Here is a 25,902-nt window from a genome sequence, read left to right on the forward strand (position 1 = left end):
CACAGATGCTATACTCCTGAATCCTGCAGGCTGTTGAGACATAGGTCCAGATGTTTCAGACTAGTTGCCCCAGTTTCTGGTCATTAACAGAATCAAGTAGAGCAAGTTTCTAATGGTTATACCTTCAGATGTTCCTGTTTGAACCTCAACTTCCCACCGGTCCCTTAGACCTGAAGAAGCTAGTCTGATAAGTGGCAAAACATCCTCTCAAAAACTCTACAAGTCCAGATGCCTTTTGTTTTTAATGCTTTTTGGATATACCATGACCTGGACAACTGAGAACCTTCACAGATGAGTTACATGCCGCGAGACGGCACAGATTCCCACAAGCTGTAGATCATTACTAAACTTTTTTTTTTTAAAAAAAACAAAAAACAATGCACTATGGAAAAAATACAAACAATATTTTAATATTTTATCGTGACCAGAGTCAATAAGGCGAAATGCCAGACTGCTCAGAGCAGTACATCAGTGGTAAAACATTTGACATTTTAAAGGTTTCTGAACCGGTATTCTCTCTCGTTATGAGATCTTGATAGAAATAAAGACATAAATAAAACATGCAGCTCAAGAGGATGAACCACTAAGACGGTTAACATGTGTTCAGTGTGGTAGGCTACAGGTGTAAAGGTCAGAATATTTATACTTCTGATGCCAGGTTGGTTAACCAGCACCAGAAGTCATCACTGACTGAAACTCACTCATGTCCAACAAGACTTTAGTTTGTGTGTTTATGTTCAGCAAGAGTTCCTCACATTATTCGACCTAGATATTGACATTTTAATGAAGTTGATATCAATTATGTAATAAATACAGGCGATAATAAGTGTTTTTAAATGAAATTTACATTGAAGTGTAATGATTTCATTTAAGTGTTTTTAAATGAAAATGACAGCATGCAGTTCACATTTTGGCCACGAGATGACACAAATTTATCAATATTCACTGAACATTTAAAACACTGGAAAAACTACTACCAATCAACAAGAAATAAAAGAAAGGATTGCTGATGCTGGCTACTTTACATAGACTATTGGGTTTGTTTTTAATGTGCCTGAATAATTCAAGAGGAACTGGACTTTATTTGTTGGTACTATTAGAATAGATTGATTGCAGCTCTGTTGATGATGTAAAATGGAAAAACATCTGGATGAAGCTCTCCTCTTCACTCCACCTCCCAGTAACATGGTCCAGTCAGAGTGTCTCTACACACAAGCTGCTGCTGATTCAACCTCTCTGGATCATCAGGACTCAGCTCATCTTCTCTCAACACACATACCATTCTCATTAGAACAATGGTTTCCAGCTACAGGGAGAAAAAGAAACAACAGAGGAGATGATTTAGTGTTTCCAGAGTCTCCTCTTCATCAGGTTTCAGTCAGTCATTTCAGAGCAGCAGGGACTTCAGTCCTGTTCAGAGCAGCTGTGGAGCTCAGCCAGCTTCCTTTCAGCTCTCATGTTAACGTGTTGGAGCTTACTTAAAGAGTCTGAGTGTGTTGATCTCATGTGTTTCTGAAGCATCAGCTGACTAACACTGAAGATATCTGATGAAACTACTGACAAGAGGACAAATATGCAAACAGAGGTTCAGTGTTTTATACAATTTAAAGAAGTGTGGATTGAGTCCAACTCTCTACTCACATCAGAGTCTCCAGTCTACAGTGTGGATTCTCCACAAGATCAAGTAGCTGCTTAACATCTGAATCCTGCAGATTGTTTTTACTCAAATCCAAATGTTTCAGATGGAAGGGGTTGGACTTCAGAGCTGAGCCCAGAGAATCACAGCTGATCTCTGACAAACTGCACCACTTCAATCTGAATAAAGAACAAAAGACGTTAATAAAACCACTGATAATCAGTCAGATTTGTTCATGTTTTAATGTTCTGATCAACATTACTATATCCTAATCAATGAGATGTTCTCTAAAATGAGTAGAGTGACTTTGTCCATTATAATCCTGCACCCATTAATATCTGTGTGTGTTCTGAAGGACTGATATCACTGATCAGACATTATCAGTTAAATACCACTGAAACAGAAACCAAAGAAACATTTGGATATAATAGTAACAGTCAGTCAGTGAACTGACCTCAGAGTCTCCACTTTACAGTTTGGACTCTCCAGAAAACCACACAGATGCTTCACTCCTGAATCCTGCAGACTGTTGAGACTCAGGTCCAGATATTTCAGATGGGAGGGGTTAGACTTCAGAGCTGAGGCCAGATAATCACAGCTGATCTTTAACAAACTGCAGCAACCCAACCTAATTAAAAAATAAAAGATGTTAGCTTAAAAGAAGAAAGTTCCTTCTTGAAATCATTCGTCATCTGTTCAGAGCTGTTGAGCTTATAGGACTAGATAGTACAATCCCTTAGATAATCAGCACTTGGTATTGAATGGGGTAGGGGTCAAAGCTTCACTGGGGTCTTCAGGTGGGCACCCTCCTTCATTGGTGTTTCGTTGACAGGCCCACGACACCTCCGAAGGGCTCAACGGCGACACCTGGCGTCCCAGGTGTGCCCCCCTCCGCTTTTATTCCTTGATAGTCATTTTACAGCCCAGTTGGGGTCCTTTCTCTTGATCCACAGCCAGTTGCTGCTGCGTTCGGCAACCTCTGACAGTGATTTGACGGCTTGTCGGAATGCCTGTCCTCGCACTCCCATCCCCTTAAGAAGCTTGGTTGTGGATATGGCAACAAATCCTCTACACCCAACCTCAACCGGTAGCACCTGGGCACGCCAGCCGCGTTGTTCTGCCTCGGCTGCGATGTCGGAGTACTTCAGTCGTTTACGTTCGTATGCTTCACCAACTGCAGCTTCCCATGGTACAGTTAGTTCTACAATGAATACCGACTTCTGGGAGGTTGACCACAAGACCAGGTCCGGCCTGAGGCTAGTTGTAATGATCTCAGTCGGAAAGATAAGTTTCTGGTCTAGGTCAACCTGCATTCTCCAGTCCCGGGCAGTGTCTAGGAGGGTTGCTTCTACTCTTGCAGATGACTTTGCTGGGAGCTGTCCTGCTCTTACAAAAGGGGTGGTGTTTGAGTGTCTAGGCATTGGGGGAGGGAGGGCATTGTTGGTAGTTCTCCTTCCTTCCAGGGTGATCGCCAGTTGTCTTAGGACCTGGTTGTGTCTCCAGGTGTAGCGCCCTTGGGACAAACTGGTTTTGCAGCCGGTGAGGATGTGCCTCAGTGTTGCAGGGGTTTGACAAAGTGCACAAGAGGGATCTTCTCCAAACCACTGGTTTAGGTTCATGGGGGTGGGAAGAACATCGTAGGTGGCTCTGATAATGAAGCTGATTCGGCTTCCTTCCATTTCCCAAAGATCCTTCAATGCTAGCTTACGATGCTCCAGGTTTTCCCAGCTAGTCCACTGGCCCTGTTTGGACTGTGAGACTGCCTTTGCGCATCGGTCTGCCTCCTCTTGTTGCCGAACCTGAGCAACCACCAATTTTCTCCTCTGGGTTGATGTTGCCTTCTGCCATGTGGGTCGACTTGTCCCTAGTCCAAACCCCCCTCTTCCATGCTGCACCTGTCCTACAATGTCTCCATGCCTGAGAGCAGATTTTGCTTGCTGTACGGCCTCAGATGGGATCCATTTCCTCCCAGTTGCCAGTCTGGGAGCAGCCGTTCGGATCACTTCATCTTGAGACTCGGTCAGGGTCATGTTCAGCCTCACTTTGGTGCATTTAAACTCCTCTATGAGGCTAGAGACAGGCAATTCCAGGGCCCCGTGTCCATACAAGCCGATGTTGCTGATGCAACGCGGGAGGCCAAGCCACTTCTTAATATGTGAACTGACTGTCCTCTCCAGCTTCTCGACTTTGGTCATGGGGATCTCGTAGACCGTTAGAGGCCACATCAGACGCGGGAGCAATCCAAACTGCAGGCACCACAGTTTCAACTTTCCAGGGAGTAAGGTCTTGTCTATGCTGACTAGGCCTTTGATGGTTTCTTCCCTCAGCTGATCACTCTGGTCTGAGTCTTTGAGGCTTGCATTGTACCATCGCCCTAGGCTCTTGACTGGAAGCTCTGACACCAAAGGAATGGGTGTATCCTTGATGTAGAACCTCTGGTCCACGAGTTTTCCTTTGACGATGGATATGCTCCTGTGCCCACGTGATGTTTGCATGAAGCTTTCCCACCAGGTGTTTGGTGCATGCGATGGTTGAGGTCAAGGTGGTCAAGTCATCCATGTAGGCACGAATAGGAGGTAGCCGCTGTCCTGATTGGAGACGTTCTCCTCCCACAACCCACTTGGAAGCTCGAATGATCACTTCCATTGCCATGGTGAAGGCTAATGGGGAGATGGTACATCCAGCCATTATTCCCACTTCCAAAGATTGCCATGATGTTGTGTATTCTGTTGTTTTAATACAGAATTGCAGATCTTGGAAGTAGTTTCTCACCAGGTTTGTGATGGTATTTGGGATGTGGAAGAAGTTGAAGGCTGTCCAGATGAGAGAATGGGGGATGGATCCAAAAGCGTTGGCTAGGTCCAGGAATAAGACGTGCAGGTCTCTTCCTTCCCTTTTGGCAGATTGGATTTGGTGCCATATCATGCTTGTAGGTTCAGAAAGTACAAGTTTAGAAAATGGAAACTCGAAACATCTGAAACAACGGGAAGCAGCTTCAATCAGTCAAATGGAACAAGAGAAAAAGAGCTCTCATTAATATTAATGACAACAAGCTGCTGCTTCAATAAAGACGTGACTTCAGTTCTGAAACTCTGACAGCTCCACCAGTGGATCCATCTGTACAAACTCATGTTGACCAACAAATACAAGTAAAAACCCTCTGACATTTATTTCACTTTCTACTCAAAATTCAGAAAAAAATACCAAATATGGAAATGTTGATAAAATGATGATCAAGTTCCATGTTATGATGGAGACATTTAAATTAGGACTAAACATGAAAATACATTTCATTATTGATTCATCTGTCATTTATCTTTACAATAGTTTCATTAGTTATCAAACCAAAATTAAATCAAGTATGTCATAGTTTCAGAGTGAATGATCCAGTGGATATCAGCCGATGTCTGTAGATTAGTGTCAACACAACTTCCACATCATATTAATCTGAGCGCACAAATAAAACATGATGTCTGACCTCAGAGTCTCTAGTCTACAGTCTGGACTCTCCAGAAAACCACACAGATGCTTCAATCCTGAATCCTGGAGCTGGTTTCCACTCAAGTTCAGAAGTTTGAGATGGGAGGGGTTGGACTTCAAAGCTGAGACCAGATAATAACAGCTGATCTCTGACAAACTGCAGCACTTCAATCTGAATAAAAAATAAAAGCTGTTAATAAAATCATTGATAATCAATCAGATGTGTTCAGGTTTTAATGTTCAGATCAACATTACTATGTCCTAATCAATGAGCTGTTCTCTAAAATGAGTAGAGTGACTTTGTCCTTGTGTTATTGTGGATCATCATCATGTCAGCCTTCTACAGACATCATCCAAACATCAACACAACATTCAGACAACTATTCATGTCAACACAGATCAATAACATGCTGCTGACCTCAGCCAAGTCTCTCATTACAGGATCAATACTGTATAGACAGTTTAAATATCTAAATCTGGACTGTGGGTGTGTGTGGTGTCATTGATCATTATTATCATTACTTCTTTATCGATTAAATCATCTTTAGCACAAATTAGAAACACTCACTGACAGCTAATAGACATTTTCTACACCTTCAACACCAAACATTTGTCTTTGAGATGACAGACTAAATTTAGGAAAAGAAAATAGAAAATATGAGCTAAAAGAAATCTAGTTCTGTTTGAATATACATGAAGTGTTTGTAAATAAACAAATCAGATCCACAGACTTAGTAACAGACTTCCAGTGAACTGACCCCAGAGTCTCCAGTCTACAGTCTGGACTCTCCAGAAACCCACACAGCTGCTTCACTCCCAAATCCTGCAGGTTGTTTTGACTCAGCTCCAGATTTATCAGACAGGGGTGTTTGGACTCCAGAGCTGACACCAGAGAATCACAGCTGATCTTTGACAAAGTGCAGTGACATAATCTAAATAAAGCATAACAGATGTCAGTTTAAAAGACAAAGATCCTGCCTGAAATAATTCAGTGTTTCATCATCTGTTCAGAGCTGAGGAAGTTCAGAAAGTACAAGTTTAGAAAATAGAAACTCTAAACATCAATAGGAAGCAGCTTCAATCAGTCAAACAATATTTTCATGTTAAAATGGAGACATTTAAATTGGGACTGAACATGAAAATTCATTTCTTTATTAATGCATCTCTCATTCATTTTAACAACTGTTGCTAGTTTTATTTGAAAAACTTATTTTGAAAAACATGAGGTGAGTCTGGATGTGAAAATAGTTTCCACTGGAGGATTTTTCTTCTGTGATTTTAAATGTGTAGCTCAACATGACTGTCAAAGTCAATGCGCTAAACCACAGAAGAAGAAAAAAGATTTTACCAGGTCCTCGGAGTGGATGAGTAGATATCAGCCTGATGTCTGTAGATTAGTGTCAACACAACTTCCACATCATATTAATCTGAGCACACAAATAAAACATAATGTCTGACCTCAGAGTCTCTAGTCTACAGTCTGGACTCTCTAGGAAACCACACAGATGCTTCACTCCTGAATCCTCGAGCTTGTTGTCACTCAGGTTGAGATATTTCAGATGGGAGGGGTTGGACTTCAGAGCTGAGCCCAGAGAATAACAGCTGATCTCTGACAACCTGCAGCGATTCAATCTGAATAAAGAATAAAAGCTGTTAATAAAATCATTGATAATCTATCAGATGTGTTCAGGTTTTAATGTTCAAATCAACATTACTACGTCCTAATCAATGAGCTGTTCTCTAAAATGAGTAGAGTGACTTTGTCCTCGTGTTATTGTGGATCATCATTATGTCAACCTTCTACAGACATCATCCAAACATCAACACAACATTCAGACAACTATTCATGTCAACACAGGTCAGTAACATGCTGCTGACCTCAGTCAAGTCTCTCATTACAGGATCAATATCAAATCACACATGATGGAAAACAAACTGTTCATTAGTTCATTTCTTCCATGGCCTTCTTCTTATAATTCCTGCTGTCCACTCTGTCTGTGAAGTGGTCTCTTCCTAACACAACTACGCTGTATGAAATGACTTGATGAGTTCCTTCACAGAGGAATTGTGGTTGATTTTCTATCTTTCAATCCTGAAAAGAGAACTTTTTAATCTGAAAAATGTATCTGATTTTTTCATAAGTGTGATAATAATAATAAAAAACATTCAATGAACTGACCCCAGAGTCTCCAGTCTACAGTTTGGACTCTCCAGTCCAAAACACAGCTGCTTCACTCCTGAATCCTGCAGGTTGTTGACACTCAGGTCCAGCTCTGTCAGATGGGAGGGGTTGGACTTCAAAGCTGAGGCCACAACTCCACAGTGACTCTCTAAGAGTGTACAGCCAGAAAATCTGTCGTGACACACGCACACACACACACACACACACACACATATATATATATTAAAAAATTGTTCATACAAAAGAAGACACTTTATTATTTACTTCATCGTTTGATGTCTAAACGGTTGGATACATACATGCGTGTTCCTTCATGGTTTAGATGTCTATTTATCTATAATGTATGAGAAGTTATGTCCATACATTTGACTGGTACTGTGTACAGGCCTGTAAGGACTGAGCTTAATAATGAACTACAAAGACGCTTTGATTCCTATTATAGAAAATAAACAAGAATTATTTATTATGTGAATTTAATTAACTGACATCGAGGAAGTATGGAAAGTACCTTGGTGGACTAGAAAGATGACTTTGATGTGCATGTCTGGTGTCTCAAATTGCGTATGTGCTTGTGTTGAAGTTTCTAATCTGTGTATATGAATCGTGAGCTATTGACTGAGAAAGGGAGATTGGCTGAGCTTGTAGAACTTATAGAAAGGAATATTGGTATTGGGAGGAAATCTCATCCAGCCACAGCTCAATAAGAAATTAATTTTGATTGGATTTTATTAATTAAAGATTATATTTCAACTGAATTAAATATTTTAAACTGTAGCATTGCCTATGCTAAAATCCAGTAATAAATATCTAACTGCAATCATGTATAAGGTCTGGAGAAGTCATTAAGGAGTATTCTCACGATTGTAGTTATTAGTGGGCGTTACATCTATAGAGCTATAGACTGAATGGTTATTTGAATCAGACCCTGAGGGCTTACACCTAGCTTTTAAAGCTGATCCTGGCAAGCACCAAGAGTCCAGATACAGAATAGGAGAACTGCCATTGACTGACGTGGCTAATATTTGTGTTCAACTAAGAGAGGCCTTCCAGTTGTACACTGTCATTTTAGTTAGTGAGGTAGACATCAAGACTAAAGGCCAGGCCAGTCTCTTCGACACCATCTTTAAGGATCTCAACAACTTAAGACTCTTGGAGCATCAAAGAGCGGACCCTTTAAACCCGAGGTGTAAAAGTAATTTTAGTTCAGAGAACACATAAAGCCCAATTTGATCTCCAGCGGGCCGAACTCATAACTTATCAGTATAATAACTGCAGATGTTTTGTTTTTTTACAAAACATTTTGAACAAGCTGAAAATGTTGCCATCTGCTACTTGGTTCTGTGTGTTCCATTATGTCCACAACTGTTAGTGGTGAGATAAGTAATAGACACCAGTTTTATTCAAATATTGTAATGGTGTAATCTAACACCATTTCAAAATGGTTTGTTTGAATAGTTTCATTCAGGTTTTAGAGTTCATCAAAGTACAGAAACAGCACTAAAGTTACCAACAATCTCCTCATTGCTTCAGATAACTGACATGACTCTATACTTGTCCTAAGTTTGTCATGGAGTTCCTCAGGGTTCTGTGCAAGGACCAATACTTTTCACATTATGCATTATTCCCTTGGGCAATATTATTATGAAACCATGAAACCAGATGAAAAATGAATGAAAACGAACAAATCTGGTTAGACTCCAAGTATTCCTTGGAGAGGTTTGGATGACCTGTAACGTATTACGTCTAAACTCAGACAAAACAAAAGTCATTGTATTTGGCCATGACTTGGCATACTAGAGATGAGGTGAAGTGACTAGTTGACTGGTATAACACCAATAACTGGTTTACCAGTCAACGAGTTGCAGATAATGGACAGTTTGACTTGCTCCCTCAACACTATATGACTTGTAAAGTCAGCACAGTAGTGGTTACAGTTTTTAAGATAAGAGTTTTATTTGTTACATGCACAGTATACATAGTACAATGCGCAGTGAAATGTATTTTGGTACCTGCAGCCAGCAGTAAAAAAAAGTAATACAGGAAAAACAGTAATAACTATACATGGCACAAAAGGTAAAAAATATAGGTATACATGTATAACTGAGAAATAAAAGATAAACTGTAAACTTGAGATGTAAACTTAAAAGGGGGTAGCTCGTGTATACATGCATTTACAATACTTTAAAATATTTTAAAGCAGCTGTGTGTATAAAGTGCAGTGATGCAGTGGTAGTTAAGTCCAGTTAAAGCTTGAGCAGATGGATGGCATGGGGATAAAATTCTTCTTCAGCTTTTCCATCTTCAGACAGCGGAAACCACAGCAGTAGGGAGAAGAGAGAGTGTTCGGGATGGCTGGGCTGTTCCAGGATCTTCATGACCTTAAACTCCTAATCTGCAAAATTTTGAATAAATGTCCTGCAGGTTGGGGAGGAGGGTTCTGATTATCCGCTCTGCTGAACACCGCTTTTAGGGCCAGGAAGTCCATGACAGGCCTTGTGGAGGAGGAAGCTTTTTTTTTTTTTTTTTTGTGGAATGAATTTGTCAAGACTTTAACTGCAATGTTGGCTTCAGCTGTCGATCCACAGCAAGCATGAAATAATAATAATAATAATAATAATAATAATAAATTTTATTTATAAAGCACTTTACATCAAATATCTCAAAGTGCTACAGGTTAAAAAGAAGAAGAAAAGGTTTTAAAAAAAAAATAAAAATAAAAAACATCTAAAGGGGACCAAAAGCTTTGCTAAAAAGAAATGTCTTAAGACCTTTTTTAAAACAGTCAGTGGATTGTGGTGCCCTCAAGGTGTCAGGGCACAGACGTGGGGCAGCAGCACAGAAGGCCCTATCTCCCATGGTCCTCCGTCTGGTTCTGGGTATGTGGAGGAGGTTTGAGTGAGTGGAACGGAGGGAGCGTGTTGTGTTTTGTGGATTGATGATTTCTTTGAGATAGGGGGGTGCGTGTCCATGGATGCATTGGTGAGTGAGGAGGGAAACCTTGTACTCAATCCTGGTGGAGACGGGAAGCCAGTGGAGTGAGTGGAGAATGGGGGTAATGTGCTCATGTTTCCGCACTCTCATCAGGATCCTAGCTGCAGAGTTTTGGATGTACTGAAGCCTCTGCAGACTCTTGCTAGGAATCCCGATGAGAAGTGCGTTACAGTAGTCCAGTCTGGAGGAGACAAAAGCATGAACCAGCTTTTCAGCATCTGAGAGGGAGAGAATGGGGCGGAGTTTGGAAATGTTACGGAGGTGGTAGAAGGAGGTCTTGCAGAGGTGATTTATATGGGCTTCAAACGTGAGTTGAGAGTCCATTTTTACACCAAGATTAGTGACTGTTGATGAAAGGGGGATGTTGGAGCCAGAGAAGGTGATGCTGGTTATGGATGATGATTTGGTCTGGTGAGGGGTGCCAATCATTATGGCTTCGGTTTTGGAGCTGTTTAGTTGGAGGAAATTGTGCTCCATCCATGACTTTATCTCCTCCAGGCAGGAGGTGAGTTTTGATGGGGATGACAGTGAGGATGGGGTTGCAGCTGTGGCATTTACATAAAGATGTGTGTCATCAGCATAGCAGTGGAATGAAATTTTGTGACGGCTGATGATTTGGCCAAGGGGGGTGAGGTAGAGGATGAAGAGGATGGGGCCAAGGACTGATCCCTGGGGGACACCGCAGGTGACTGTGTGTGGATGTGATTTGGAGTGACCCAGGGAGATGTATTCTGTCTGGTTTGTGAGGTATGACTTGAACCAACTGAGAGCAGTGTCATTGAGTCCAGTGGTGAGGTGGAGCCGGTTTAAAAGAATGCCATGGTCGACAGTGTCAAAAGCAGCAGAAAGATCCAGGAGGATGAGGAGGGAGGGAGAGCCACCATCAGATGACATGAGGAGGTCGTTTGTGACTCTGACAAGGGCAGTCTCTGTGCTGTGCGCAGAGCGGAAACCGGACTGGAATTTTTCAAAAAGGTTATTATGTTTGAGGTGGTCCAGAAGGTGGGTGGCAACTGCTTTCTCAAGTACGTTCGATATGAAGGGGAGATTGGAAATGGGCCTATAGTTGGATAGGACGTCCGGATCAAGAGTGGGTTTTTTGAGTAATGGTCTGATTATGGCATTTTTTAAGGCAGGGGGAACGTGACCAGTTTGGAGGGAATGATTTATAATAGCGGTGATCAGGGGGGTTAGGACAGTGATGTGGGTTTTCACCAGGGAGGTTGGGAGAGGGTCCAGAGGACAGGTAGAGGATTTCATCTTCCTGATGATGTTCTGCACCTCTTCTGATGAAACCACAGGAAAGCAGATTAGGGGTTGTGAGACAGTATACGCTGTAGGAACAGTTTGGGTGGGAGGACCAAAAAGGGCAGAGCGAAAATGTGCAATTTTTGATGTGAAAAAATCCATGAATTTATTGCACTGCTCTTCTGTAGTGGCAGTAAGTGGAGGGGGTTGTGGTTTGAGAAGGTGATTTACAGTGGAAAAAAGCTGCTTGGAATTTCCTGGACTGTTTCTGATGGCATCGGAGTAAAACTGTGACCTTGCATCTTTGAGGGACTGAGCATATTTTTGCTGTTGCTCCCGGTACATTTGTTTGTGGACAGTGAGGCCAGAGGCTTTGAAGCGCCGCTCAAGGACTCGCCCTGCTGCCTTCATCTTACGAAGCCCATCTGTGAACCAGGGAGCTGAGCGGGTGAAGGTGACTGTTCTGGTTTTAACAGGGGCATGGAGGTCCAGGAGGCTGCTCAGATGGCTGTTGTAGTAGTCCACTGCTTCATCGGCTGATGAAAAGTGTGTGGAAAGATGTTGAAAGTCTGCTGCCAAGAGTTCTGGGTTTATGTTTTTTAGGTTTCTGAAACAGATATTCCGCTTAGGCTTGGAGAGGCTGGATGGGGATTGCAGATCCATAGAAATGGCCTTGTGATCAGACACACCGAGGTCATACACCTGCAGGTTGGTGAGAGGGGCAGAATTTGTAATGACCAGGTCCAAGGTGTGTCCCCTGGTGTGCGTGGGGACATCAACAAGTTGTTTTAAATTAAAACAGTCCAGTATCTGAAGAAATTCAGCTGCAAAAGGGGAGGAGGGGGTGTCAACGTGGTTGGCTGGCCTTGGAAATTGAGAGCTTCACCTCTCAGCTTAGCTCTCTCTTTACCATGACAGACTGGATAAGCGCCCGCATCACTGCAGATGCTGCTCCGATCCCCCTGTCGATCTCCTGCTTCCTCACTCATGAACAAGACCCCAAGATACTTGAACTCCTCCCCTTGAGGCAGGACCACCCTTTTCTGACTGAGGACCATGGCCTCAGACTTGGAGGTCTGACCCCCCCCCCCCCCCCAGATGAACAACCTTATGTTCAAACATGGTGTAAGTTGTGGACAGACTACAACTTTCACAGAAGTCCAATAACTGAACACCAGGCCGTTCCTCCCAATCACGCCCCTCCAGGTCATGCTGTCATTGCCCACATGAGTGTTGAAGTTTCCTAGCAGGACAATGGAGTCCCCAGTCAGGGCGCCATCCACTGCTGTTCGGCGCATACACACAGACAGCATTCAGGACCCATTCCCCAACCCGAAAGCACAGGGAAGCAACCCTTTCGTCCACCTGGGAGAACCCCTATGTACAGGCAGAGAGTCCGGGCTCAAGCAAAAAGCCGGGTTCCAGACCCGATACTATGTGTCGAGGCGAGGTTGACTATATCTACTTGAGAGCACTCAACCTCTTCCGCAAGCTCCAGCTCCTTCCCCACCAGAGAGGAGTCATTCCATGTCCCAAAAGCCAGCTTCCATAACCGAGGATCAGACCGCCAAGGTCCCCGCCTTGGTCTGCTGCCCAATCCACATAGCACCGGACCCTTCATGCTACTACTGCGAGTGGTGGGCCAACAGGGAGTTATTTTATTGTATTATTATTATTGTGGGTTTTGTTCCAATCTGTGTACAGCAGCTGTTAAGAGTCAGAGAAACTAAATCTCATTCTAATGTGCAATTGCTGGTTTATAGCTTTGAAGATTCCGTTTCCGGATTGATTTTAAAGTTCTTTTATCTGTATTCAAATGTATTCATGTCCTCGCTCCTCAGTATCCGTCAACTGCTCCAGCCGTACGCTCCCTCACGCTCTCTTAGGTCGGCAGATCAGTCATTGTTGGCTGTCCCAAAGACAAAGAGAAAGATGAGAGGTGACCGTGCCTTTGCAGTTGCTGGCCCCAAACTGTGGAACAATTTACCATTGCACATCAGACAGGCCGACTGTCTTCTTCATTTTAAATCCTCCCTTAAAACACATTTTTTCTCTTTGGCTTTTAACTCAGCATGAGATGTTGGTTCTTATTGTTTACATGGTTTGATTGGTTTTATGATTTAAACCTTGTTTTTAATTTTTCTTTGTGTTTTTATATCCTCATGTCTGTGTACAGCACTTTGGCCAACCTCGTTGTTTTTAAAAGTGCTTTATAAATAAAGATTGATTGATTGATTGATTGAATGACTACGGTCTAAGTCTAAAATGCTACATCTGGGCCAAAATGGCTTGACATACCTGATGGACGAATTAATTTTGAATCATACCTGTGAATTCTAAAAGAAAAAATGTAAAGACATCTGTTCGTGTGTAGAATCTTAAGAGAAACTGGGTCTTAAGAAAAACTATAGAACACAAGTCGTTCTATAAAAGGTTGGTTAAAGAAGAACAAAATGGCCCAGTTAAAGTCCTGACCTAAATATATAAATATAAATGAAGGAAGAAAATATGTCAAATGTAAGACCTGTGTCCATTAATTTAACAGCTTTAAACACAATTTAAAGAAAATTATCCATTTTATCGGCATTTCTAACAGCTGCAGAACATCTGTGACAAAATACAACTGGCATTGCAAACAAATGGAACACTGTTTTAAGAAAGACGATCATTTCAAAGTGTGACCAGTGTGAAAGACCTAAACTAATCTAAACTGATTTATAATGTTAATCATGTCTGGACTCACAGAGCCTTTCTGCAGTTCCTCACAGCTGGAATCAGTCTCCGCCGTCCTTCCCATGATGTGTTGAACTTGTTCAGGTCCAACTCATCCAGAACCTCCTCTGACATCTGCAGCATGTAGGCCAGAGCTGAGCAGTGGATCTCAGAGAGTTTCTTCTCTGATCTGTTCTCTGACTTCAGAAACTCTTGGATCTCCTGATGAACTGAGAGGTCGTTCATCTCCATCAGACAGTGGAAGATGTTGATGCTTCTGTCAGGGGAAATGTTGGACATATTCATCTTCTTCAGGTTGTTGATGGCTCTCTGGATGATTTCTGGACTGATCTTTGTCTGACCCAGCAGACCTCTTAACAGTCTCTGGTTGGACTGCAGACAGATGCCATGGAGGAAGCGAACCAACAGGTCCAGGTGACCATGTATACTCTGCAGGGATTTCTCCATGACTCTGTTCAGAAAGAGATCCAGAGTTGAGTCATTGTAGTTTTGTCCCAGGAAGTCCTCCAGCACCTCTGTATTCCTGCTGGTGTAACAGTGGATCATGTAGACTGCAGCCAGAAACTCCTGAACGCTCAGATGGATGAAGCAGAACACCTTGTCCTGGTACAGTCCTCTCTCCTCTCTAAAGACCTGTGTCAACACTCCTGAATACACTGAGGCTGCTCTGATATCGATGCCACACTCTGTCAGGTCTGATTCATAGAAGATCAGGTTTCCTTTCAGCAGCTGATCAAAAGCCAGTTTTCCCAGAGACTCAATCATCTTCCTGGTCTCTGGACTCCAGTGTGGATGTGTCTCAGATCCTCCATCATACTTGACCTTCTTCACATTGGTCTGAACCACCAGGAAGTGTATGTACATCTCAGTCAGGGTCTTGGGCAGCTCTCCTCTCTCTCTGGTTTTCAACACATCCTCCAGAACTGTAGCAGTGATCCAGCAGAAGACTGGGATGTGACACATGATGTGGAGGCTTCGTGATGTCTTGATGTGGGAGATGATCCTGCTGGCCTGCTCCTCATCTCTGAATCTCTTCCTGAAGTACTCCTCCTTCTGGGGGTCAGTGAACCCTCTGACCTCTGTCATCATGTCAACACACTCAGGAGGGATCTGATTGGCTGCTGCAGGTCGTGTGGTTATCCAGAGGTGAGCAGAGGGAAGCAGTTTCCCCCTGATGAGGTTTGTCAGCAGCACATCCACTGAGGTGGACTCTGTAACATCAGTCAGGATCTCAGTGTTGTGGAAGTCCAGAGGAAGTCGAAACTCATCCAGACCGTCAAAGATGAACACAACCTGGAACTCTTCAAACCTGCAGATTCCTGCTTCTTTGGTTTCAGTGAAGAAGTGATGAACAAGTTCCACCAAGCTGAACTTTCTCTCTTTCAACACATTCAACTCTCTGAAAGTGAATGGAAATGTGAACTGGATGTCCTGGTTGGCTTTGTCTTCAGCCCAGTCCAGAGTGAACTTCTGTGTTAAGACTGTTTTCCCAATCCCAGCCACTCCCTTTGTCATCACTCTTCTGATTGGTTTATCTCTTCCAGGTGAGGCTTTAAAGATGTCTTCTGGTCTGATGGTTGTTTCTGGTCTGTCTAGTTTCCTGGATGCTGTTGTTTCAATCTGTCTGACTTCATGTTCATCATTGACCTCTGCAGACTCTCCCTCTGTGATGTAGAGCTCTGTGTAGATCTCATTCAGAAGAGTTGAGTTTCCTGCTTTAGCAATCCCCTCAAACACACACTGGAACTTCTCCTTCAGAGTAGATTTAAGTTTACGACCAGCTCCATCAGGAGTTTCTTAATGAACACACAATACATAATTATTTAAATAAATTATACAGTAAATACTCTAATATTTCGTTTACCTGAAGAATAAGTGTTTGAATATATCTTGGTTTATCACTTGAGACATTAGTAAATGTTTAATTAATTCATCAGGTTCAATGTTCAGAGAAATCCTCTTACTGCTCTGCAGACGATCAGCCAGCTCCTCCTGCTTCATTCTCCTCAGGAAGTTCAGTGTGATCTTCACAAATGCATCTCTGCTGCTCTTCCTCTGCTCTTCGTCCTCACCCTTCAACACCTCCTCATCCTCCCTCTGAATCTGTAAGCATTCTGGGTAATCTGGACTCAGATCCCTCTGAATCTTCTTCAGCTCGTTCTTCACAAAAGTGACAATGTTGTCCTCCAGCAGCTGGAACAGAAAACTATATGAATGACAACCAGACTGAAATCATGGAGACAAACATCAGATCCATGTTGGACAGACTGACAGTCCACTGGTCTACAAAGAGCAGCATGGAGATGATGGAAAGTAGGTGTTGTCCATGTACAGACCTTAAATATGGAGTCCAGGTGTGTTTGATGCTGATCAACAGACTGACCACTGAGAACATTTAAACTCTGCTGCTCCACTCTGTGAATGAAACATCAACAATTACTTCACATCATATCAGACCACATAGAGCTAGAAACAGGTAAATGTCCATGAAGTCATTTCTGGATGTGAACACTGAATCAGATGACTCCCGGTAGTGGAAATATTTTATTCAGTCAACAGCTCAGTCTGCAACAGTTTCTATCTTTTAGCTCATTTAGTTTTAGTTCCAGTTCTCACCAACACATGTATTCAGATTTTTCTCTCTGCCAAAGTGACCTGGAGGAGCTACTTCAGTGTCTGGTTAAATTAGACTGGTTGCCCTCTGCAGCTCACAGTGTGAATGTGATTGACTGACTGCAGAGTGTTGCTGAAAACACTCAGTGCTCAGCAAAGCTCATCAGTCAGTTATGTTTTAAACACTGGGGCCATATATATAATAATGAAATATGAACTGTTTTAGTGTAAGAGAGTGGTACCTTTTCCAGTTTCCTCCTGATAAACACATGACGCACAACAGCATAACCCTGACATATGTCCTTGACAATATCTTTAAAATATCATCAAACACAGTAAAAAAAAAAATCCTGTTCTCTGAGTAGGATAAATGACTGTCTCCCACTGATAACGCCTACAGTGTGACCTCACCAGAAGCACGTACTCCACCAGCTGAGACTGGCTCAAGGTCGGACTTAAAATATATCCACAAGTGCACTTCCAATCAACCCAAATGATACCAATTAGCCAAGATGCTTCTGAAGTTATGACATAATATTCTGTGGCAGAGTGCATGTAATTTCTGTCCTACTGGAATTGTGCTATAGTGTAATTTAAATCTGGAAACATTACTTCATGGATAAATTAGATGTCTTAATAAACTACAGCTGTTAATATAAAACCTGTGGATTGAATGTGTTATATATATTACATATATTCAATATATATTCACTTATCTTATAATTTTTGTAAATATTGTGTATAATTTTTTTCTTTTTTTTTGTTCTCTATTCTTTTTATTGTCGGTTTTGTGGGTTTAATAAAGAAACTATCTATTCCTGTTTCATATCAGTGTCAGTAGAAGTCAGACAGCAGAGACAGACACTCTACCATCAGCTGCTGTTCTTCTACCATCAGTCCACTAGATGAAGTCAGGAAGCTGCTGTGAAATGAAGAGCAGCGACACAGACACCAAGCCCGCAACTTCATCTAGGAGACAGTGAATGAATGTCACAATGCCATCAGTGAAAAACAAACGCCCTCAACCATAGAGTTTTTTTTATTATTATTGTAGCTACGATCTTTAACCACACAAACCTAAAATCTGTGCTACAAAACTTTCACCAGCACATGGACTTTGAAAACCAAAGAAAACAACATAACATAGTAGATATGTCCGTGAAATTGATAAATAAAGTACCTATCTATCTATCTATCTATGCATCTATTTTCCCACCTATTTGTATGTTTATAACTAGAAAATTCCCGCAGGAAATTTTGAGAGTGACTCGAGGGCTGCTGCCGGGTTTATTAAAACAAGAAAAGGAAAAAGATGTTAGCATTACCATTACTAATGTTGGCATTACCATTTGCCACGCTAACGCGCGGCGCTGACGCACAAAACTAGGCTAAGGCTAGAGATTAGCACAGTCACGCACACACACAATAGAAAACATTCAGCTCAGATGTACACACAGAGCAAGCAGAGTGACAGTCACCTCAAAAAATGTCTTGCTTTACCTCTCTGTTACTGCCTGTCTGTCTTTTACCCTCTCTCTGTCTCTTTCTTTGTTATTTACTTAAATAAACTAAAATTAACTGCCAAGGACTACAAAAATGGCTGCAGCTGTGGCCCTGGCCTGAGGCCTTTGCTGCTGCCATGGTGACTCTGCTGGTTGCCATGACTACTCACAGACACAGGAGAGGAGAAGGAAGAAATTTGCCTGTGTGTATTGCGTGGAATGTTCGGCCTGGAGTGGGGGACCTCACAGGCTAGAGTGAGAGAGGCTGTCTGAAATTCACTGAAATTTTTCTCTTTCCACGCTGCTCCTGGGCACATCTTACATCGTAGACATTAGATTTTTTCCACTTTTGTAGAGGAACTTGTCCTGATTCATACAATGTGCTCGCCTAAGACGAGACATTTTCTGAATTTGAATGGCGTGCCCCAGAGTGAGGAGTGTCCCGCTCCAACTGCCCATTAACTCCCATTCAAAATTTGAAGCTGATTTTCGAGGAAAGCTGAATCCACCCTCTTCTTATACTCGCCACAGTTTCCACAATATTTACTCCAGAGACACCAAAATTACATCAGTGTGTTCGGGAACTTCTCCTGCCAATCACTGTCTGTTTTTTTTTCTGATGTAAGCTTTGGTTTTGCCTCAGTGAGCCCAAATGCGAGGACTGTCAGAGGGCAAAAAATCAAAATTTCTTCCTTCTCCTCTCCTGTGTCTGTGAGTAGTCATGGCAACCAGCAAAGTCACCATGGCAGCAGCAAAGGCCTCAGGCCAGGGCCACAGCTGCAGCCATTTTTGTAGTCCTTGGCAGTTAATTTCAGTTTATTTAAGTAAATAACAAAGAAAGAGACAGAGAGAGGGTAAAAGACAGACAGGCAGTAACAGAGAGGTAAAGCAAGACATTTTTTGAGGTGACTGTCACTCTGCTTGCTCTGTGTGTACATCTGAGCTGAATGTTTTCTATTGTGTGTGTGCGTGACTGTGCTAATCTCTAGCCTTAGCCTAGTTTAGTGCGTCAGCGCCGCGCGTTAGCGTGGCGAATGGTAATGCCAACATTAGTAATGGTAATGCTAACATCTTTTTCCTTTTCTTTTTTTAATAACCCCGGCAGCAGCCCTCGAGTCACTCTCAAAATTTCCTGTGGGAATTTTCTAGTAAATATTAATGTTTGCCTTACATGCCTTGTTTATACCAGTAGACCATTGTTCTACACATGTACAGTATATCTATATACTATATAAGATGAAAAGCAGCAGACAAACACACAGAGGTCACAACTAAGTGAAATAATCATGCGCATGTTCACATGGAGTCTTCTAGAGGACCTCAGCTGTAAAATCCATGAGAGCAAAGCTTCACAAACTGACAGAACAGGGTGAACCCAAAGAGGAATAGAGATGAAAGTTGTTTTATTAACAGTTTACCTCTTTGTAGCAGAAGGATGTTCTTTAAACTCAACAGAGCGACCCATCGAATCGTCGCTCTTGAAGGACACACAGCTGGGACCAGGTTCAAGAGAGTCTGCTCCAGGGGCGATTCTAGACCTAGAACTTTGCTGGGGCACAGGCCCCCAACTCCCAATACATTAAAAAAAAAATAATAATAAATTAAATGTGTGCGCAATATGAAATAAATGGCTAGCCTAACAGTATAGGCTACTTTTACAGGGTTCTCTCTACAGTATACGTATAAATCATTATTAATTGTCCGCATGTGTGCATGCAGCCTACCATGGTGTGAGTGTGTGTGTGAGGGAGAGAGTAAGCTGGTAAACTGTTGCTAAATTTAGGCTACAATGTCGCTAAGCATTGAAAAACAGATGCTAATTATGTGGGCAACATTCTCTAACAGCGATCAACATGTCATTTTTTCTGTCAAACAAGTTGTGAATTTGTTGTAACATTAAAACAGGGGACGACTTACTCTGTGCTCAAAGTGATGTGACGAGCTCCAGCGGTTTCCACTGTGTACTGTATGTGTGTGTGTTTTTTTTTCCTTGTTTTTTTTTTTACTTGCTGGTAAGTGACAGGCTTGAGTCATGACTAAAGCAGGCACGGAGATGCGCTCATGAATGCCGTTTCCAGCGAGAGCAGCGTTAGAATTTTACTGGGGCACTGGAGACTTTTACTAAGGCACGTGCCCCAGTGAATAAGGTCTAGTAACGCCCCTGGTCTGCTCTCTCATGGGACCTGATTAAATTAGTTCAGCTGTTCAATAAATGCTCTGTGGATTAAATCATTACATTATGAAGTGACTCTAAAAACTCACCTTAGTTTTTGTCTATATTCAGTAATACTGTCCTCCTCTCTGAGGACTCCCTCCTCTCTGTCCTCACACTGATCCATGCTGCTGGATTCACATCAGCTCACACACACTTTCTACCTTCACCTACAGAGGAAACACAAATCATTCACCTGAACATCAACTGGAATTATCCTGGACATCATTTATGCTAAAAACTATCAGCTGGTTCTTATTCTCTGTTTCATATTAGCGTCAGGAGATGAAGTCAGCAGAGACAGAGACTCTACTATCAGCTGCTCTTCTTCTATTATCAGTCAACTAGATGGAGTCATGAAGCTGCAGAGAAGTGAAGAACAGTTAAACAGACTCTGCAACTGCATTGAGGATTTTTTTGAAAGGCATCACATTAAACCGCAGCACAGCCTGAGTCTGACTTTAATGGTGGAGATAAAAACACACTGCAGTTTGATTTATGAAGAAAGCAAACAGATCTGATCACAAAGCTGATCAATCAGTCAATTAATAATCTAACAATAAAGGAGAATGAACTTCAAACACGTGATGTAAAGAAATAAGAAGTGAACATCTTTTACAAACACTACAGATCAGAAACAAACTTTAAAGGAACAGTATGTAAGAAATGTATTTCAATTAATCATAAAATGGCCCTGATATGTCACTAGACATGAAGAAATCATGTTCATTTCAAATACTTATAATGCTGCCAACTCTCACGCTTTCGCCGTGTGACACACGGTTTTGCCTGTTTTCACACGCACTCACGCCACACATCCAATTTCTCACGCAAAAAAAAAAAATCCGATCTTGGTCCGAGACTCTTCCGTTCCTTTTCAAACTCCACGACGGTAGATGGCGCTGATGAGCGCCCCTGAACCTTTGCGCTGCGCTTCACCTGCAGTGCACCCCTTTACTATCTATGCCTGCACCCCGAAGTAGCTACACAGAAGAAGAGATACAGAGACCACCAAGACAGCAGGAGAAACCAGAAACTACTTTGAGAAGTCTGATAAAGAAGAGAATCTGAGCTGAGACTAGGCCAGTATAACCATGCACACAGATCATAGACAAGGACTTTATCCAGCTTCTGATCTGCATATGATACTGATTATGCCTCATTTTAGCTATTTTTGTAATGCATTCATCTATTTTATTGCTTGAAAAAGTTGTACTGTTTAAGCACTTTATTTGTCACACTTTATTTGTCTCTGATGGACCATGTGGTGGGAGACTTTGAATGAAGAATAATGTCCCTCCCTAACTAATCTTGTGTCGTTTTTGGCTGAACATAAATCATTAAGTGCTCTTAAGAATACAATTATTCACAACATAGGTTAGGTTTTAGTTAAGAATTAGTTTAATACCGTTTTAATCAAAATATCAATCAACCTACCTCGGTCAAATCTTAAACACTGATCTATGAATAAGGCTTTATTGTCATTTAGACACACCGATAGTTTTCTGGTTGAATGTTCAGCTCAAGTCCACAGACTAAGACCTACAAGTCATGATGCCGAACATGAATCAGAATAAGTTCAGGTATTGCACATCTTTAGCAGACCGCCCAAAAATCCACTAGAATGCTGGAAACCACATCTACTTAATCCAAAATCTCCTGGGGGTGGACCTTCAGCTATGTCTGCTTCACAGAATGTAACCAATATTGTCCATCTTCAGTGGGCTGCCCCTATCAACAGCTTTGGACCTCCCCACAAACCACCAGAATGCAGGGTACAACATGGGTACAACATCAAATTAATTCCAATTATCTTATATCTGAGCCACCAATTTGTGTGACTGCGTGCACGGCATAATTTTGGTCACCCACGACAAAATCTCACTCCAAGGTTTTTTGAAAAGTTGGCAGGTATGACTTATATCACTGACAACAGTGGTCCGGTCAGGATATTGTCATTTAAAAGTGAAAGTTGCAGCCCTCAACTGATGTTATTGTTGTCATGTTGTGTTTTGGTCTGAGGCGCCACCCTCCACCTATCTACTAATCACGAAGTCAGTAGAGTTTCGTCATCCGGGTTGCCAGCTCTGCTCTAGTTACCACAGCTGCAGCTACGAACGTGTCGGATTGTTAGGATGGCCCGGTAGCGGTTGGATGAAAACAGGCAAACTCGAGTCCGAGATGAGGTGCAAACCAACCAAGTGTTTATTTCACCCAAAAGAATGCATGACAAAACAAAAAGAAAACATTACAAAAGAAAATTAAGCCCCTTCTGTGGCCTGAGGTCTGGGTCACAGCCCTGCCAATCATACACACACCCCCTGTCTGTGTGCACGGGCTCCCTTTTATAGGCTGCCATTAATTCTGACTCGAGCCCTACCACTGAGCAGGTGAGCCCCTCCCCAGATCCCCCATACCATATTGGGTAAAATAACACAAGTAAACAAATATATATTTCCCCCAAATACCTCTACGAGTACACATCTCAAAGCCTCTTACTCAACTAACAGTCACCATAACAGACCCTTACAGTTGGCAAGCATTTGCTGTCCCCCCCTCTCCAATTATCACAATGGTCTGTCCCGGGACCTTTAAGAAGGTGTTCAGACCTCCGGCGGCCTCTTTTAGGCTGAACACCTGAGGAGACAGCAAAGGTAAGAAACATTCCACCAGATTTGCTAACATACAATTATTCCCTTGAACACTACACAAGCCTTACTATGCATTTCTCTTCACAGTAGCAGCTGAGAGGCCCCAGCAAGAAAACACACAATAAAATACATTTAAACTTTTAGCTTTGTGTCTGCTTGTTCATTACATGCCATTTGGTTAAATTGAGTGCTGTTGTGTAATCAGCTATGTTCTTAGTCAAGTGATGAAGAGGACCTTCACCACACGGATAAAACATGTATAACGTTACTAAACCTAAAAGACCTCGTTATGAATCCGAACTACGTCGTGACAAAGTCCGAAATAAAACAAGGATTTGTATAGGAGATGCCTTTGAAAGATGGAGACGGCTGAAAACGGAGAAGAATTTGAAGTTAGACGCCAACGTTGCTAATTTTCTCCTGGCTAACTTACTTGTACATAATGTAAATGGACATTTAAAATATTCACGACAGTCGAACAAAGTTATGCATGTTCGTGCAAAGTAACGTTACGTTAGCGCATACAGAGGAGGTGGGTCATCGAATTGAAAAGGTAAGGAATTGTTTGGGAAATAAAAACGGCGAGTCGTCATTGCTAACATTAGCAATGCATTATGAGCCCGTTTCTCTGTCACAATGCTGAAACGCCGAGGAAAACAACATTAGCACGTCTGAGACGTATTGAGTAGCCTAACGTTACCTCGGTAACCTGGCAACCTCGAGTCAGGGGGGAGGTTGGAGGGGATACACCGTTCTACAGTATTTTGAAAGTGATTGCAGTACCAGTTATGGCCAGTTTTGGCCACAATCTTACATACTGTTCCTTTAAAGTCTGAAATAAACTGAACTTACTGTTTAATCAAACAAGAGCTGAAGAAGAAGAATCCACTCCACACCTGGACACTAGAGACTCTGACACAGGTGAGCTACTTCCAGGAACGTGTCAGGCTTCACCTGTGATGAAAGTTAATAAACAAGACCTTTGACCAGTCCGTGAATTCCAGTTAATTCTAACTAATGTTTTTATATCTATATAAACATAATGAAATAGAAAGTCTGATCTGTTCTCCAGCGTCTGTCTGAAGAGCTCAGGCCTCATTTAGTGGCTCAGACAGCGGGAGATCAGCAGCTCCTCTCCACCTCCTCCACAGACTGATTCAGAAAAAATCTACCTCCAGTCATCAGAAAGTGGAGCTACACAGAAACAATGACTCTATGTTCACCTGATGATCATCAACTAACTCTACAGCTGATCTTATTCAAGGACTCTGATCACAAACATCGACACAAAATTGTGAATGTTGAGAGTGTAAAGGTTGACTCCTTTGTCCCAACTTCTAACGTTCAGCTCTGACTCTGTTAACGTGAAATATCAAACAGATTTCTGCTGAAAAAGAGTAAAACATTACAACCTGCTGACTTTACCTTCAGACGGAGGTTAACACAAAGAAAAATACCCGCAACACAACGATGAAAGTGAAAGTAAACTGAACCGGAAACCCAGGGATAAGTTTGAGGAACCTTGTAAATCAGAAACGTCACACATTTTCTGAAATTGTTCCATCTTACAGCAGGAGTCAATGTGCAGTTTAAGTTCAGTTTAACGTTTACTTAAAAAATAAAGAGACAGATCCTCAAGCAAATATCACAAAATCTCCTTCAATGATAAATTTCAAGATTCAAGATACTTGATTAATCCCTTAAAAGGAAATTGTGGTGTTACAGCAGCAGTACTTCACATCATCATCACAGTAAAAACAACAATCAGTCCATGCATGTCATACATAAGAAAAAATAAGTAGAAATAAATAAACATATAAATACAACATTAGGGATAAAATCAATTGCACACCTGGGATAAAAGCTACTGATGGTTAAAAAGCCTTACGGCTGCAGGCAGAAGACATCTCCTGTACCTCTCTGGGATGAGCCTCTTACTGTGCAAGCTCTTCCCAAAAACCTCTAAGGCATGGAGTGGGTGACTTTCATTACTTGTGATGGCCTTCATTTTCCTTAGCATCTTCACTCCTGCCACCTCCTCCACTCCTTCCTGGGTGACACCGATGATGCTGCCATCTTTTTTAATCAGCTTATTCAGCCTGTTGTTAAAAAAGGAGCACAGTAGTGGTTTACAAATGTTAAAATAACGTCTGCTCTTGCCCTTTTTGTAAACAGCCTCCATATGTGTAGCCCAGTTCAGTTTCTTGTCCAACTGCAGTCCCAGATATTTTCAGCAGGGGACCTGCTCAACCTCAGTCCCCTGTATAAGGACTGGGTCTAGTTGGTACCTCTTCTTTTTGTAGTCTAAGTCTATTTCCTTGGTTTTGAGAACATTCAGCAGGAGATGGTTCCATGAATTCACTGTTCCTGAGCCTGTATTCCTCCTCACTTCCACTTCTAATACAGCCCACAACAGCCGAGTCGTTAGAGACAGACAGCAGTGTATGTGTTGCTGAGTATTTAAAATTTTAACTGAATGTTCTGGTCACATTAAGAAACTAACTGTGACTCCCTCAGTAATAATTTTCCCATCAAACCTTCAGTGTTCAAATAAGATGTGGAGATTTGTCTCCCTCTGATGGTGACAAAGCGACAAAGTTAGAATTTAATAATAATAATGTTACATTAAAAACATTACATTAAAAAAATCAATA

The 25,902-nt window shown here is 42.0% G+C and overlaps 1 protein-coding gene across 1 annotated transcript; it reads right to left on the reverse strand.

Moving 5' to 3' along the window:
- Positions 1 to 896: 896 nt before the first annotated feature.
- Positions 897 to 25,256, reverse strand: LOC311509559 (protein NLRC3-like; the record flags this gene model as incomplete). The annotated part of the gene is made up of 11 exons (XM_084574794.1): positions 897 to 1,306; positions 1,642 to 1,815; positions 2,091 to 2,264; positions 5,115 to 5,288; positions 5,875 to 6,048; positions 6,575 to 6,748; positions 7,296 to 7,469; positions 14,281 to 16,066; positions 16,235 to 16,463; positions 16,607 to 16,685; positions 25,165 to 25,256. 11 exons carry the CDS (start codon positions 25,254 to 25,256, stop codon positions 1,288 to 1,290), a joined length of 3,249 nt encoding a protein of 1,082 aa, XP_084430920.1. The 3' UTR covers positions 897 to 1,287.
- Between the last annotated feature and the right edge of the window lie 646 nt (positions 25,257 to 25,902).

The sequence above is a fragment of the Chelon labrosus genome, assembly GCF_963514085.1.
Source record: "Chelon labrosus genome assembly, chromosome: 24".
NCBI classification, from domain to species: domain Eukaryota; kingdom Metazoa; phylum Chordata; class Actinopteri; order Mugiliformes; family Mugilidae; genus Chelon; species Chelon labrosus.